This window comes from Pseudorca crassidens, chromosome X, assembly GCF_039906515.1.
Source record: "Pseudorca crassidens isolate mPseCra1 chromosome X, mPseCra1.hap1, whole genome shotgun sequence".
Taxonomy (NCBI): Eukaryota; Metazoa; Chordata; class Mammalia; order Artiodactyla; family Delphinidae; genus Pseudorca; species Pseudorca crassidens.
The window spans coordinates 101,526,176-101,542,293 of NC_090317.1; the positions used below are offsets into that span (position 1 = coordinate 101,526,176).

Here is a 16,118-nt window from a genome sequence, read left to right on the forward strand (position 1 = left end):
AGTCAACATATATAGGAAAATTATTCAACATAAGGACAAACTGAAAAATGGAATACAGAGTTTAATTCCCACGAAATGAAGAATATGGGCCAGCCTCTGGGTGTGATCCAAAGAGAGCTATCTATAGTGATGGGAAATGTGTTCATTGGGGAAAGGGTAGAACTAGTGGCAGGATACTCTGGTTCCCAAGCCTGAGGCCAGTAAAAGTCTTCTGAACAGTTATAGTGACTACAGCATAAAATATATAGGCAGCAATACAAAATTATTCCAAAAACTCACCTTTGAAAAATGTGTAATAGGATGAAGAGGCAGTATTTTGGAAATGAAAAAAAATGTTTATCTTAATTGAAAAATACTTTTGATAATCAGGGTATTAGAGTGAAAAACCTTTAGAAAAGCACAGTCTTACCTTTATGATAAATTTCAATGAAAATAACCTAAAGAACTTTAAAGTAATCTTTAAAAATTGTATAAAAGGGCTTCCCTGGTGGCGCAGTGGTTGAGAGTCCGCCTGCCGATGTAGGGGACACGTGTTCGTGCCCCGGTCCGGGAAGATCCCACATGCCGCGGAGTGGCTGCGCCCGTGAGCCATGGCCGCTGAGCCTGCGCGTCCGGAGCCTGTGCTCCGCAACGGGAGAGGCCACAACACAGAGATGCCCGCGTACCACAAAAAAAAAAAAAAAAAGGGACTTCTTTTTCAAATATAACTGGTAAATAAGTACCATTCTGTGAACAATTTAAAAGCACGAATTGCTTTTTGTGATACTATGGGCTAATTGCTTCATACATTAGAGTGCATCAGAATCACATGGAGGGTTTACTAAAACACAGATTGCTAGGCCCCATTCTCAGAGTTTCTTAATCAAAAGGTGTGAAGTGCAGCTCTATCCATCTACCCTGCACAACACCACTGCACCAAGCTGTAACCATGGTGAGACTTTACCAATGGAGAGGGATGAGTGGAGTAAGTGTCAATGTTGAGAAGTAAAAATCCAGGGCACTGAGTATGACTTTTGCTCAGTCCAAGTTAACCTAAGTAAAGCCCTTCAGAGAGCTTCTCCTCATGGACCACCACAGTTATTAACCATGCAGATCTGTACTCAGGTACATACTGAACACGGAAACTGCCTCTTTCTAATTCAACCATTCGACCTGATCCCTACATTGGTACTAGCAGGTAGAAACTAGTAAGCTAATGTACACTCAATTGTCTGAAATAGGGTAGAGAAATATATAAAACCTGAGTGTGTCCCTTTATTCACTCATTTTTCATTCATTTATTTATTTACTCAATATTTGATATCTGTTATTTTCCAGGCACTTTTCTGAGACTACAGCAGCGAACAACAAAACAGAATAGACTGTTCCTGTTAAGAAGCTCACATTCTACAGGAGGAGGCAGGGTATAAATATGACCGGGGATCAACACTATTGAGAAAAATAAGCAAGAAAGAGAAGGACTGAAGGATGTACTAATTTAGAGAGGGTACTGGGAAAGCTTCTCAGATAATGTGATATTTGAGCAGGGTCTTGAGTGAAGTGGGAAAAAGAATCGTGAAGATATCCAAGAAAATGAAGCTCCAAGCAGAGGGAATAGAAAGTGCAAGGGCTTTGCAAAGGCATGAGACACAGTGTTTTAAAAAGCAGAAAATAGGCCAGGGCCCATAATGCATTATTCTAAAAAATGCAGCAAACTCTGTGAAAACAACTTGTGTACGTCATTTTGTTGGTAAAAAATAGAACCATAATAATTTTACAACAAAAGGACATATTCATTTCTAATATATATACATATTGTATAACACTGGTTAAAGTGTTACTCCTCAGTAATCAAAGTGCTTATTAACACCTTGTTTTACATTTTTTTTTTTTTGCGGTACGCAGGCCTCTCACTGTTGTGGCCATTTCCGTCGCGGAGCACAGGCTCCAGACGCGCAGGCTCAGCGGCCATGGCTCATGGGCCCAGCCGCTCTGCGGCATGTGGGATCTTCCCGGACCGGGGCACGAACCTGTGTCCCCTGCATCGGCAGGCAGACTCTCAACCACTGCACCACCAGGGAAGCCCTTGTTTTACATTTTTGAATAGGCCAAATACATGTTTATAAGATTTGAATCTTATTAAATTGCAGTTTCAAGGCAAATTGCTTGATATTATCAGCATGTCAATTAGAAGGTGATAAAATATTCCATGTTTACTGTTCTCTAATACCAATATATCAATATATCTCTTTCAATCTTGATGTCACTATGTTTGCTAAACTAATGCCTTTAAGTTAGGAGCAACTGTAATTCAAAGTCTCATTTTAAATCATACTTTTAATCTTCCCCTTACTTCTAAAGTTTAGATTAAACTCTGAGGGTTCTGTATAAAAAATAAAACATAACCCACTCTGAACATGACCGGTTTGTATGTACTTTGAAGAGGGTAGCTGAATGGAAGCCAAAGAAACAAACAATGTGCACATGTCCTCTTCTCAATACAAGCAATGCTTATGATGAAGAAAAAAATGCACAGCTATACTAGCCAATTGGAACTATTTCAAAGAATGTAAGCCTCTTGGGGTAGAAATTTATAAAGCCTCATTCCTCAAGGACAGAACCAGGGAGTGACCACCTGAACACTGGAGCAGGTCTATCTATGATCACCTGTTTGTCTTGGTCTTGGTATATGGACTTAATATGACCTACCCCCTCAAAATTCACACTTAGTGATTACCAATATGACTGTCACAATGACATGTAAGGTGTTTTCTAGTCAATTTTCACTTGGTCTCAACTAATTATGTACAAGGTTTCAGCAGTGTCACCTAAATTTAATACTTTATAGAGCTGAAAATGCCAGCAGTGTTAAGGCGACCTTTCATTTGTAGAGCATCTCTACATAATTTTTACCATTTATTCTTCAAAATAAATTGAAGAAGCATCTTTTATTATTTCCATTTTACATGTGTTGGGGCCGAGGGTAGGCTGCCCCAAAATGTGCCTCAATGGCATATTGATTATTTTGAATTCAAGTTACTTAAGAAACAGCCAATGCAAGAGGGACACTTTGACCCTCCTCTTTGTGTCCCTGAAAGTAGGAGATGAATCTGTCACATGAAAGGTGCACTCCCTGCATTTGAAGGCAGAAGGACATACTTATCACAAGAGACAGGGAATTCGGGCAGAGATACCTGTATAAACAAAACATTACTTATTTAATTGACTACCCCAAGCCCAAATTCTGCTTAGATTCTTCACTAATTAAGCACCCAAAGCCCAAGTTTCTTTGTCCTGCCAATTCATCACCAATTTCTCTGTTTAAAAAGTATAAAAGCTGCCTGCTTTGGCCACTTCTTAGGTCCAATTTTTATGGGACCTCCATATGCATGAATTAAAATGTGTTTCTTTTTCTCCTGTTAATCTGTCTTGTGTTAATTTTATTATTAGTCCAGTCACAAGAATTCAAGACAGGTAGAGGGGGAAATTTCCCCCTCCCTGACACATGTAAGGAAACTGATCTTGAAAATGTTATAGGACATCCTATTAAATGCTGTAGTCAGGTCTAGAATCTATGGATTCTGTGTTTGGTTCTGTGGTTCCTTCTATATTGTCAGACTACAATTTGTGATAATTTATTTAAAGAAAAAATTTCTCACCTTTGGGACAGTTTTTCCAAATAACATGTCAGCTGTTCTCATAATTTGTGTTCATCAAACTAAGCAGAATCCTTTCAGGATTAGAATATGTTGCTGGACGCAAAACAAGGATTGACTTTTGGTGAATTTTGTCCATGTACAGGGCGCAGATTATTGATGCTATGTGGTATAACTCGGTATAGTACCAGAACCTAAAATTTGGGTAAGAGAGAGAGGAAGAAATTTTACTAGACCTGAATGGCAAAATAAAAACTAGTATTTAAAGAGTAAATACTACCAAGCAAAGAGTAAATACACACCACCAAGCAATTCTCTGGCACCAGCTAGATGTCCTACATTCAACTCAATTCTGATAGTATCTACACAGAAGTTGTATCAGAGTCCATAGGTTAAGAGCTCTGTCCCACAAAACTGTCCTCTACTTCAGATGTCAATCACAAGCCCAGGTTGCTACCTGTGCTTCTGACCAATGGGCTATGTGTTGGAGGTTCCAACGACCCCTTCCTTGGGTTCAATTAATTTGTTAGAACAGCTCACAGAACTCAGGAAACCCTTTTACTCATTAGATTACTGGTTTGTTACAAAGGAAATTAAAAGATAGGAATTAATAGCCAGATGAAGAGATACATAGGGTGAGGTCCTGAACAAAGGAGCTTCTCTCCTCGTGGAGTTTGGGAACCAGCATGGTGGCTTGTGGAAGCATTCTGGTTGGATGGTTTCTGAACCCCCCTCCTTTGGGGTTTTATGGGGGGCTTCATTACACAGCCATGATTAATTAAATAATTAGACATTGGGGACTGATTCAACCTCCAGCTCCTATTCCCTCCCTGGAAATCAGGACATGGGAGTGAAAGTTCTCAATGCTCTACTCTTGGTTGGTTCCCCTGGCAACTAGCTCCCATCCTTAGGTGCTCTCCAAAAGTCACCTCATTAACGTAAACCTAGTTTTGGTGGAAAGGGGCTTCTTATGAATAACAAGATATCCATTTCAACTTTATGGCTCTGAAGGGATTTCAGGAACTGAGGAAAAAACACCAAATATTATAACAAAAGATGCTCCCATTGCTCTTATCACTCAGGAAATCCCAAGGGTTTGGGGAGCTATAAGCCAGGAACCGTGGATGAAGACCAAATATATATGAGAAATATACATATTTTGGACAAAATATATATGAGAAATATATATATTTGGTCAGACCAAATATATTTATTATAAATCATAATATTGTATTACCTAATTAAAAAATTAACTGATTTGAGGACAGTTTTTTTCAAGTGCCATTTCATTAAAAACACAAGGATGTGAAATTCCTTTCTCATTTCTTTGCCAGCTTATGTAACTTATAAAAGTAAAATTTAGAAAATCAAAGAATAAGTTATCAAGTCATAACTGATTGTGATAATGATATTTATTTAAGAGGTCTGTTTTTAAGACAACAAAAATGTATACAATTTTGTAATTTGGCATGTTTGTATCCTATATCATAAAATTTGGTGTCTTTACATCATAGCACCATTCACTACATATAGACCACATGTTTGATCATGAAGCTACACATCTGAGTTTAAAAATAATTAAGCAATATTAAGATTAAGTAAAGAAACCAGTGTCTGATCAGCAATGTAATATAGCAATGAGCTACTCAAAAGTGCTGCTCTACTAGTGAGGTAGTAGATCACAAGCTGTTCATCCCACCCAGAACCTACATATATACAGGCAAGACTTTCTCAATGAAGGAGTCAGAGCATTTGGTTTACATTACTGTACAAACTCAGCTCCTTGGTTCATCCCAAACCTGTGATAGACAGGCATGGGTGTGAAGACCACAATCTGAGCCATATGCTTTAGTGATACTGTCGGTAGCCTGACCATATCTCTCCAGCATTCACCTCTTATTCGGAAAGCTACTCACCTACTTACTTTGTAGGTAAAGACCTACAAATCTCTGCTGGAGGGCTTTTTCTCTGGCACATGGGAGCACACTCAGCCAGGAGTGCCAGAAGATTAATGACCCTTGAAGCAGCCCCCTACCAAGAATAGTCAGGGAACTGGTAGATAAATACTCCAGCTTCCTCATCACTCAGTTGGGTTGACTCTGAGATTCATCAATCTCATTCATCTGAGATTCAGTGCTCCTACAGATCCCCTGTGGAACTGAGCCTCAGTTGCCCACAGTGGAACCTGTGTGAAACCACATCTGTTATCAGCCTTCCTCACATTCTCTGATTCAACTCCCTACTCTAATGCCCATGCTTCTTAGGATCACCTCTGAAATAAACTACTTGGACTCAAACCTTGTCTCCGAGTCTGCTTCTAGGAGAGTGCAGTCTAAGACAAGTATTGGTACTTTCCTAGTCAAGTATACGTTAATTCTAACCTTAGAAAAAAGTGCTCATTTCTTTACATATAACATATCTACACGATGTAGTGTCTTAAATGGCTACAGTTTAAAAAGTATTAAAATATTTACAAGAGTGCCAGAACTATTCTTAACTCTGCCACGATGAGAACTATTTTAAAATTCCATCAAAAAATCCATGTCTGAATTCCGAACAATTATCTGGCATATGTCTAGTAAGAATAGTCATTCAAAAATGTGATTTGCATCATTTAAGCATTTTTGACAGAAGTGTAACAAAACTTCTTTGCTCCTTCTTTCTGGTAGTTATGCGACTTAGGGTTCCTAGGCTTCAAATGACATATTCTGTAACAATGCAATTAAAAGCCTTTGAAAAGAACCTTTTCCCCTTCTCAGGGATTACCAAATGATGAAACACCTGAGAAGAGTTGAGATAAATGTTTGAGGCTAATAACCTGAACTGGCTCAGGATTCAACTGTCATCACTTACCTCCACTCTGCAAATAAGACAAGATCTACAAGTGACCCCTGACTCCAAATATGGATTCAATGATGGACCCACACAGAGGATGCGTGTGACCTTTACCACAAGAAGAGCCACCAACCTGAGTACTTAATTCTACAGCAGTGCTTCTCAAACTATCAGCAGTGAAAGACCCGTTAGTTTTTACTGTGCCACAAAATGCTAATTTTGTCAAATACTCTAAAAATAAATTCCTAGACAAATGAAATGAAGAATAAAACATACAAAATATAAGACCCCATCACAAGCAAACCCAAATACACTATGTGTAAGAAGTGTTACTATTTTTTGCTTAACATTCAATCCACATAAAGTATTTGAAAGACTCAAAACAACAGTGACAAAACTGCTAATAGTATATCTTTTGGGTCAACATCCAATTTCAGCATGTGGAGGGGGCAGAGCTTCCCCACAGAAATGAGCAATTCTCAGACACCAGCAGGGCATCCTACAATTTAACGTAAAACTGACACTATCTACCAGAAGATAGCATCAGATTCTACAGGTTAAGTACTCAGCCCTGCAAGACTACTCCTCCCTCAATTCAAATATCAACTGCAAGCCCAGACTATTACCTATGTTTCTGACCTTCCAGCTACCCGTTGGAGGTTCCAATGACACCCTCCTTGGTAACTCAATTTATATGCCAGCTGAAAGTCCAGGTTTGCTGACAAACTAGCTATAAATCAGAGGTTCCCACGACCCGCTCCTTGAGTTCAATTAATTTGCTAGAGAGCCTCACAGAACTCAGAGAAACATTTTACTTACTAAATCATGAGTTTATTATAAAAGGATATGATGCAGGAACAGCCAGATGTAAGAGATGCTTAGGGCAAGGTATGTGGGAAAGAGTGAGGAACTTCTACACCCCTCTGGGCTCTCCACTCTCCCCATATCTCCACGTGTTCACCAATCCGGAAGCTCTCCGAAACCTGTTTGTTTGGGGTGTTTATGGAGGCTTCATTACATAGTCATGATTGATTAAATCACTGGCCATTGAAACGAATCAATGGACAAAGGCTTAATCTCCAAAATATATAAACAGCTCATGCAGCTCAATATTAAAAAAACAAACAACCAAATCCAAAAATGGGCAGAAGACCTAAATAGACATTTCTCCAAAGAAGATATACAGATGGACAAGAGGCACATGAAAAGCTGATCAACATCACTAGTTATTAGAGAAATGCAAATCAAAACTATAATGAGGTGTCACCTCACACCAGTCAGAATTGCCATCATCAAAAAATCTACAAACAACAAATGCTGGAGAGGCTGTGGAGAAAAGAGAACCCTCTTGCACTGTTGGTAGGAATGTAAATTGATACAGCCACTATGGAAAACAGTAGGGGGGTTCCTTAAAAAACTAAAAATAGAACTACCATATGACCCAGAAATCACACTACTGGGCATATACCCTGAGAAAACCATAATTCAAAAAGATACATGCCCCCCAGTGTTCACTGCAGCACTATTTACAATAGCCAGGTCATGGAAGCAACCTAAATGCCCATCAACAGACAAATGGATAAGGAAGATGTGGTACATATACACAATGGAATATTACTCAGCCATAAAAAAGAACAAAATTCGGTCATTTGTAGAGACGTGGATGGACCTAGAGACTGTCATACAGAATGAAGTAAGTCAGAAAGAGAAAAACAAATATCGTATGTTAATGCATATATGTGGAATCTAGAAAAAATGGTACAGATGAACCGGTTTGCAAGGCAGAACTAGAGATACAGATGTAGAAAACAAACGTATGAACTAGGAGATTGTGACTGACATATATACACTAATATGTATAAAACAGATAACTAATAAGAACCTGCTATATAAAAAATAAAATAAAATTTAAAAAGAAAAAAAAAATCATTGGCCATTGGCAAATGATTTAACCTCCAGCTCCTCTCTGCTCCTAGGAGGTCAGGATGTGGGATGAAAGTTCCAACCCTCTAATCACATGGATAGTTCCTCTGGTGACCAGCCCCCACCCTTAGGTGATCTAAGTCTTTCCAAAAGTCACCTCATTAACATAACAAAAAACACCTTCACCACTCTCCGCACTTAAGAAATTCCCAGGGTTTTAGGAGCTCTGTGCCAGAAATGGCAATGAAGGCCAAATCTATATTTCTTATTACAAATCACAATATCACAATATTGTATTCTTATTACAAATCACAATATCACAATATTGTAACATGGACGAGCCAATTTTGACTCCGTGTTGAATCTGTTTCTTTGACTCTAGCCTTTGCTTTTCATTGCTTTTGTTATTATAATCATACATAATGGCCTGTCTCAGGGAATCCTACCCACCTGTGAATGGCTGAAGAAATTAGCACATCCCCTCCCAGAGGCTGGCCATTCCAGGAGATGTTTTGCAAGACTGATGGTCCTTTTTACTTTACTTCCTCCCCCCTCTCCCTCTCTATTCTGCCTTTTTACTTTACTTCCCTCTCTGATTCTATCAAAGAAACTGGCATCCAGACCCCCATAAGATGGTAATTTTGAGACATCAGTCTTCCATCTTCTCAGTCTGCCGGCTTTCCAAATAAAGTTGTATTCCTTGCCTCAACACCTCATCTCCAATTTATTGGCCTATCGTGCGGTGAGCAGAGTGAGCTTGGACTCGGTAACATTCTTTCATTACATACATTGAGTGCTATCCAACCACTGTCACATGCACTTCTAGTTCCACATGACTTTCACTATAACATGTGACTTAATGTTTTTCAATGACAGATTTTTAAAATTATGTGTTATTTTAATCTATTTTGCCAATTGACAGAGAAAAGAGATGACAATTTTCATCTTTTCATTGTCCATAAAAAAATCTCTGCATTTTCTTAGATTATTCAGATAGTTTGATTTGTTCTGAAGAACCATCTCGAATTGGCTTATGTTGATCAGAAGGAAAGAATCAATTGCCAGTTTATGATGATTATGTTAGATTTAGGGATGCCTGATGGTTTAACACTTGGTTGGAGTCTCTTTACTCCATTAACTGCAGGAACTTATAGGAGTATGCCAGATCCGAGTTAACTGAGAATCCAATTGAGGATTGTGTACTGGACCAAACACCCAGACATCATTTTCAAGACTTTTTATTAGTTAATGAATGATTAGTCATGACAGGGAACAGAATACAGCCACCCCAAGATGTGCCAACTTTGCATGTGGATTGATTTGACTGAAAGCAACTGAGACCCAGCAAACTCAGGAAAAACTTTTTACCTCTCCCTTAACTGCCTAAAAGAATTTCAATAGGGAGCCTATACCAGGAAGAGGGCTATCACCAGAGATAACTTTTTTCATCAGAAAGACTTATCTCCATGGCAGGGCAAACATTTGTTTACCAAACATTTGCTCTTCCCATCTTCCTGTGAATTGTCTTCCCCCCTTTTGAAGCCTCAGACCCCTACCCCCTTATTCTTAGTTCAGGATGGCATATAAGCCTCAACTGTCTGACTGTCTCATATTTTTATGGGGCTTCTGTATGTATATAACTTGTTTCTCCTGTTTGTCTTATGTCAATGTAATTATTGGACCAGCTAAAGAACCTAGAAGGGAAGAAGGGAAATTTTTTCCATCCCTAAACTCATCACCCTGAGTGTGCTGCATGTAGAAAATGGAAAGGACCTCAGACTGAAGGCTTCCCTGAATTGAAATGGTCCATGGCCACTAGGGCTCCATCTTTGTGTACATTTCTGATTTGAGTGTGGAGTGAGTGGGACACTAGAAGTGACGATATGAGTGATAAGCCCTCTACTTTGCTGTTACTGTGCATTCTCTTTTTACTTATCTTGTACACTTCCTTAAAGGTAAGTTAACATGTTGCTATGTGAAGTTCAGTGTATTTTCCACTTTTGATTGTCAAACCAAACCCAAGGCCATGCTGCTGGTGAAGCAGACTAGGCCCTATATGACTGACTATGCAAAAGATAACATTTCCAATATATTTTTGCCTATGGACTGGGATAAGTTAGGCATTAGCGATCAGTTAGCAATGAGCTGAGTCTTCCCATAATCTTTGTGATAAACAGAGGGAAATTTTCTTGAAGGATTTAAAGAACTTGAGCATCCTTAAGTATGGCTGTAAAGTAGATTTTAAAAAATCATATCTACTATGGGTTTTTACTGTGCTGCAATAAAGATGAAAATCAGAGCACATGCAGTAAATAACTCACTATCCAAATCTCAGCTACCTCTGAAAACCTCATGCAGGCAAGCCAGCAAGCACATAATACATATGTAAATATTCTGAGCTACAATCTGTGAAGTCTCAAAGTCTGTAAGTTAATTTTTTTCCACTTAATTTTAAAAAACCTGTTTGTGTACTTTAAGGCAGTGCCTTTTTGCTTTTATTTTATAGAAAAAAAAGTAATAACCTTGGATATCTGGTTTCTTAGGCCACAAAAAAGTTACAAGTACTAGGAAAAGGAACTAGTGTAAGCAGATTCATTGATAATAAAAAGCGAGAGGATATAGTCATATGACATGTGAATAAAGAAACAAACTATTAAAAGCTAAAAAATAATCCAAGGGCTTCCCTGGTGGCACAATGGTTAAGAATCTGCCCGCCAATGCAGGGGACACAGGTTTGAGCCCTTGTCCGGGAAGATCCCACATGCCGCGGAGTAACTAAGCCCGTGTGCCACAACTACTAAGCCTGCGTTCTAGAGCCCGCGAGCCACAACTACTGACCCTGAGTGCCACTACTACTGAAGCCCATGCACCTAGAGCCTGTGCTCTGCAACAAGAAGCTACCACAATGAGAAGCCTGCGCACCGTGACAAAGAGTAGCCCCTACTCACCACAACTAGAGAAAGCACGCGCACAGCAATGAAGACCCAACTCAGAACACCTCCCAAAAAAGATAATAATAATCCAAGCATCTCAGCACCATTTAGAGGAGAAATAGGCTTGTATACAGTCCTGTGGACCACTATACTGGATACTGAGGTGATACAAATATTTCAACCATTTCAAACCATATTCTATTTAAGAGGAAAGAAGGTCTATGTCTACTCCTTTATTCAATTATTACACACTGAGTACATAATACAAAGCCAGTTACTGTACTTAGAAATAGAAACATGACAAATACAATAATGCAATCTCTAGTTAAAGCATATTTAGAAAGATAATTAATCCTAAATGGTTGAACTGTAAAATCTTTAAAAAAGGTAAAGTATAAAAAGTAGAATGAAAAAAAAAATGCTACCAAATTTAACTCCTTTTCCAAAGTTTTCAAGGAATATGGCCTATCACACCTGCATTTGTCAGTGTTTCTTCCTGGTCTAAAATTCAAGCTGTTATTCCACCAGGAAATGGTTCTTATATTTTTAGACCACGTTTAAAGAAAACAATATTTTTAAAATAAAGATTGGTCTCATAATGAATAAATAGAATAGAAATGAAGAAATGTGAACTACTGCTTCGTTAAAAAAAAAAGATGTAGATCATGACATGAGCTCAAATTTTAATTTAACTAATCTGTTACAATTTCACTGAATGTTCTAACCTGTGTACAAATTATTGTAGTAAATCTTAATTCAAAAATATATTTTGGGGCACATTTTCAGTAGGAGTCAGCAAGAATCAGATCAGATTTAACTTTTAGAAGTTTACATTTCCACTGATCAGATTGTTTAAGTGGAATGACATAATAAACAATGTTTGAATACACCATAAATGTTTATCACCATAACAAAACTTATTAGTCATTTAAGTCTAAATATTATCAAGATCACAAATGTGTTGTAAAGAAAATATAATTTAATTCCATAAGGTAAGAATTACAAAAAAGAAAATAACTTTTTTAAAAAAAGAAAGGAAGAGAGGGCTTCCCTGGTGGCGCAGTGGTTGAGAGTCCGCCTGCCGATGCAGGGGACACGGGTTCGTGCCCCAGTCCAGGAAGATCCCACATGCCGCGGAGCGGCTGGGCCCGTGAGCCATGGCCGCTGGGCCTGTGCATCTGGAGCCTGTGCTCCGCAACAGGAGAGGCCACAACAGTGAGAGGCCGGTGTACCGCAAAAAAAAAAAAAAAAAAAAAAAAAAAAAAGAAAGGAAGAGAGAACATTATTTTTAAAAAGCATTCAAGTTTGTTCATCAACAGCCCCTATTAAAGAGGACAACAAAAGAAGAGACTTTGAGGAGAAGATGCAAGTTTCAGTTAAAACAGGAGGTGGAGAAAAAGCTCCAAGAAGAGACTGAGGCTACAGGGAAGCTTTCTGGTGGTAGAAGACATGGCATCAATCTGATCTCAGCTCTACAGCAGTGCACAGCATCATCCAGGGGATCACTGCCAGGGGTTCCAGGAAACCTGAGAGGCACCTGTTCCTGAGTGGAAGATGAAGTCTGCAGGCCCAGAAAAATCCCCGTTTCCCTTGTCTTCTCACTCACATTATCCATGGTGGCTCCTGACTCCTTAATCATCTTTATCAAACCTCCTCCCCTCTCAGCCTACATGCTAGTTTTTCTCAGAAAATCCCTCATCTCTATGTCAAAGAGCAAAAGGATGACATCTTAATGAAAACACGTCAGTGTCCTACCACGTGTCTAAAAGTTCTTGCATTTGTGCTCACTTTTCTTCCTTCTCTACAGCCACAATGGATGCGCGCTCCCTTCTCTTGTACTAGACACCAGCCTTTCTCATCTTCTTTTTTACTGTCCTACATCAGCTGTCTTTTTTAGCTTTTGGATCTTTAACTTCTCCCTCCGACCAATTCCTTTTCAGCCATATCAAAACATGCTCACTATACTCAGCTTTTAGAGAGTTCTCCCCAAATTGGATTCTCCTTGATTCTTCTGTTCCCTCTACCAGTTACAATTCTTGAAAGAGATTTCTACCCTCACTGTCTCCACTTTCATTTATTCCTTTTGTTCATCAAACCAAGGCACACCTAATGACCTTCCCTAACTCATCACTACCACCACGCCCTGAAAGTCTTTTGGCATCTTTGCTGTCCAATAACAAAAGAGTTTTTTAATCATTATCTTAAGCAACCTCTCAATTTCATCTGATACTGTTAACCACATCCTCCCCCAAAGGCTCTCTTTCGTACTTTTTCATGATATCATAAAGTGTTACTGCCATCCTTTTGCCTATTTCAGGCGCATTTGCAGGATTCTCTTCCTTTTCTATTTAAATAATGGGTTTCTTTGACACTGGGTTTCTAACCTACGCTGTCTTTTCTTTTCACTTTATAGCTGTGTTTATTCCAATTTTATCCTCTATAAACCACTAAATTTGCATTAAGAAACCACACAGACCACCAATTTGCATATTCAAAAAATAGGATTCGACACAATATTTAAAATACTTGTTAGTGGTACTAATGAGAAAAACTATAGCTTCATCAGTGAGATGAATGATATTGTTAAATCTCTATCAAATTATATATATTTATCAAGATGATGAATATATTCAGCTCTGTATCACTTTATATATTCAGTAAGTTTCTTTTCTTACTCTGTTTCCACTAAATGAGAAAATCATAACTCATAATCATAAGTTAACAGAATGGGTGCCCATTTTGATTGTTATGGACAGTCAGGCCCAATATGAAACTAGAAATAATAGAGATATTTTTCTTTAAAATCTACTTTCAAATACTAATCAAATGCTAAGGTGGTTGATAAGCATATCACATTCAAAAGCAGATGGTAAAAAAAACTAAACTTGGAAAATAACATTAAAGCAAATAGTATAATACTCCTCAATAGCATTCATCTTGGAGAAGAGTTTCTTCAGCCTTCATTTCCAGGACCTGAATAAACTATATAGTGTTTTTGTGCAGATCAGAAAATGGCAGTCCCTCTGAGAGCATGATGTCCTGATAGTACCTGCATTTAAATTAAGAGTTCCCGCCCCTCACTTTGGTGAGACACAGCATAGATCAGGGTCCCCAGTCTTAGAAAGCAGCATGTAGACTGGATTTCAGCACCCATTCAATTCAGCTGTACAGAAACTACACAATCATATTCAGTTTCTGTCCTTTCAACAACTGGATATTTTTTTTCTCCAATAAATCTTTGGAAATGGTCAAACTCTTAATGCTTAGTGATTTGTACCACATTAAAAACCATGATATTCAAATCTTATAGGTATATATGCAGTGTATCCAAGACATGGAAAGCATCATTTGATGCATCATTTCAGCCAGTCACTTAAAATAATGGAAATGGTATATACAGAAAACATCAGTGCTATGAAAATATTATTTTTAATCTCACTCCTATTGGAAAAATGCATGACAGTGATCATCCCTACATAACTAGTACATCTCAACATTGGAAAGAAGGATGTTGAATTCAGAGATCACAATAAACGTATGTAATTCAGTAGCCTTACTTTGATAGTGTTTACAATTTTTTTCTATGTCTTTTTACACTGAATTCAGAACAGAAGCATATTTTTAATCCCACATTTCCCTATGAATAAGGGTACATTTGCGACACCTTTTCTGTTGTGACCAATGGCTCATTCTCTATTAATATATATACCACTGGTGGATTTTCTCCAAGTACCTTACAAATTAATCTTTAAGTAACAAAGAATCACTCTTCATAATGCATGGGCTTTCTCTGATAAAGAGAAGAAAATGTCATCATATACTTCTTTCATATACAGTCAACCCTCCATATACACTGGTTCCCCATTGTGGGTTCCACATCCCTGGATTCAACCAACAACAGATAGAAAACATTCAGAATTCCAAAAAGCAAAACTTGAATTTGCCCCACACTGGCAACTATTTACATAACATTTAAACTGCATTTAAAACTATTTACAGAACATTTATATTGTATTAGGTATGACAAATAACCTAGAGATGGGAGATTTAAAGCATATGGGAGCATGTGCCTGGGTAATATGCAAATACTATGCCATTGTGTATAAAAGACTTGAGTATCCTAGCATTTGGTTTCTGTGGGGGGTCCTAGAACCAATCCCCTTCCGATACCCAGAGGCAACTATATAATTATGACAGATGTGCAAAGAGTTATTCATATGTTCCCTATACATGGTTAAATCCAAATAAACTGTGCAATACTTGCTATCTCATGTGAGAATAATCATGTTTCCACACTGCATTCCAGGGACATTATGGGACATCCTACAAATCCATTTAATAAAAGAATTTCACCAATTATGCTTTCCTGCCAATCATATTTTATTGAAGCTCATTTAAAATATTCAGTAGAATTCATATCTTACCTCCTTTAGCAACAAATATTCTAATTTTATTATAGGGAGAATTTAAACTGGTATGGGGAAAATGTGTTTAATTAACCAGAAAAATTGTTGCTCTTTGTTTAAAAATATCAATATATTTGACAGAACTGTACCACTATTAAAAAAAAAAAAAACTTTCTGACAGAAAATACACTGGGAACAAATGAATAAACAGTTTAATTAAAATTATTGAGATATTTATTTCTGATCATCTATTTCTCTTCCAGATTCTTGTATAAAATTATCACATTCACTTCTTTCAGCACATACATATTCATCCTTTATATCCACATGAGAGCCCTACTTATAATTTACATTTAGAACAGCATTCTGAGTTTAAGTGTTTCTCT

At 37.9% G+C, this 16,118-nt stretch overlaps 1 protein-coding gene across 1 annotated transcript in view; it reads right to left on the reverse strand.

Annotated features, from left to right (window-relative positions):
- CFAP47 (cilia and flagella associated protein 47) overlaps nucleotides 1-16,118 on the reverse strand; it is a 520,230-nt gene that overhangs the window by 252,180 nt on the left and 251,932 nt on the right. Inside the window, 2 exon segments of the mRNA XM_067722746.1 lie at nucleotides 3,639-3,727; nucleotides 3,729-3,829. Of these exon segments, the coding sequence (XP_067578847.1) occupies nucleotides 3,639-3,727; nucleotides 3,729-3,829 (190 nt within the window).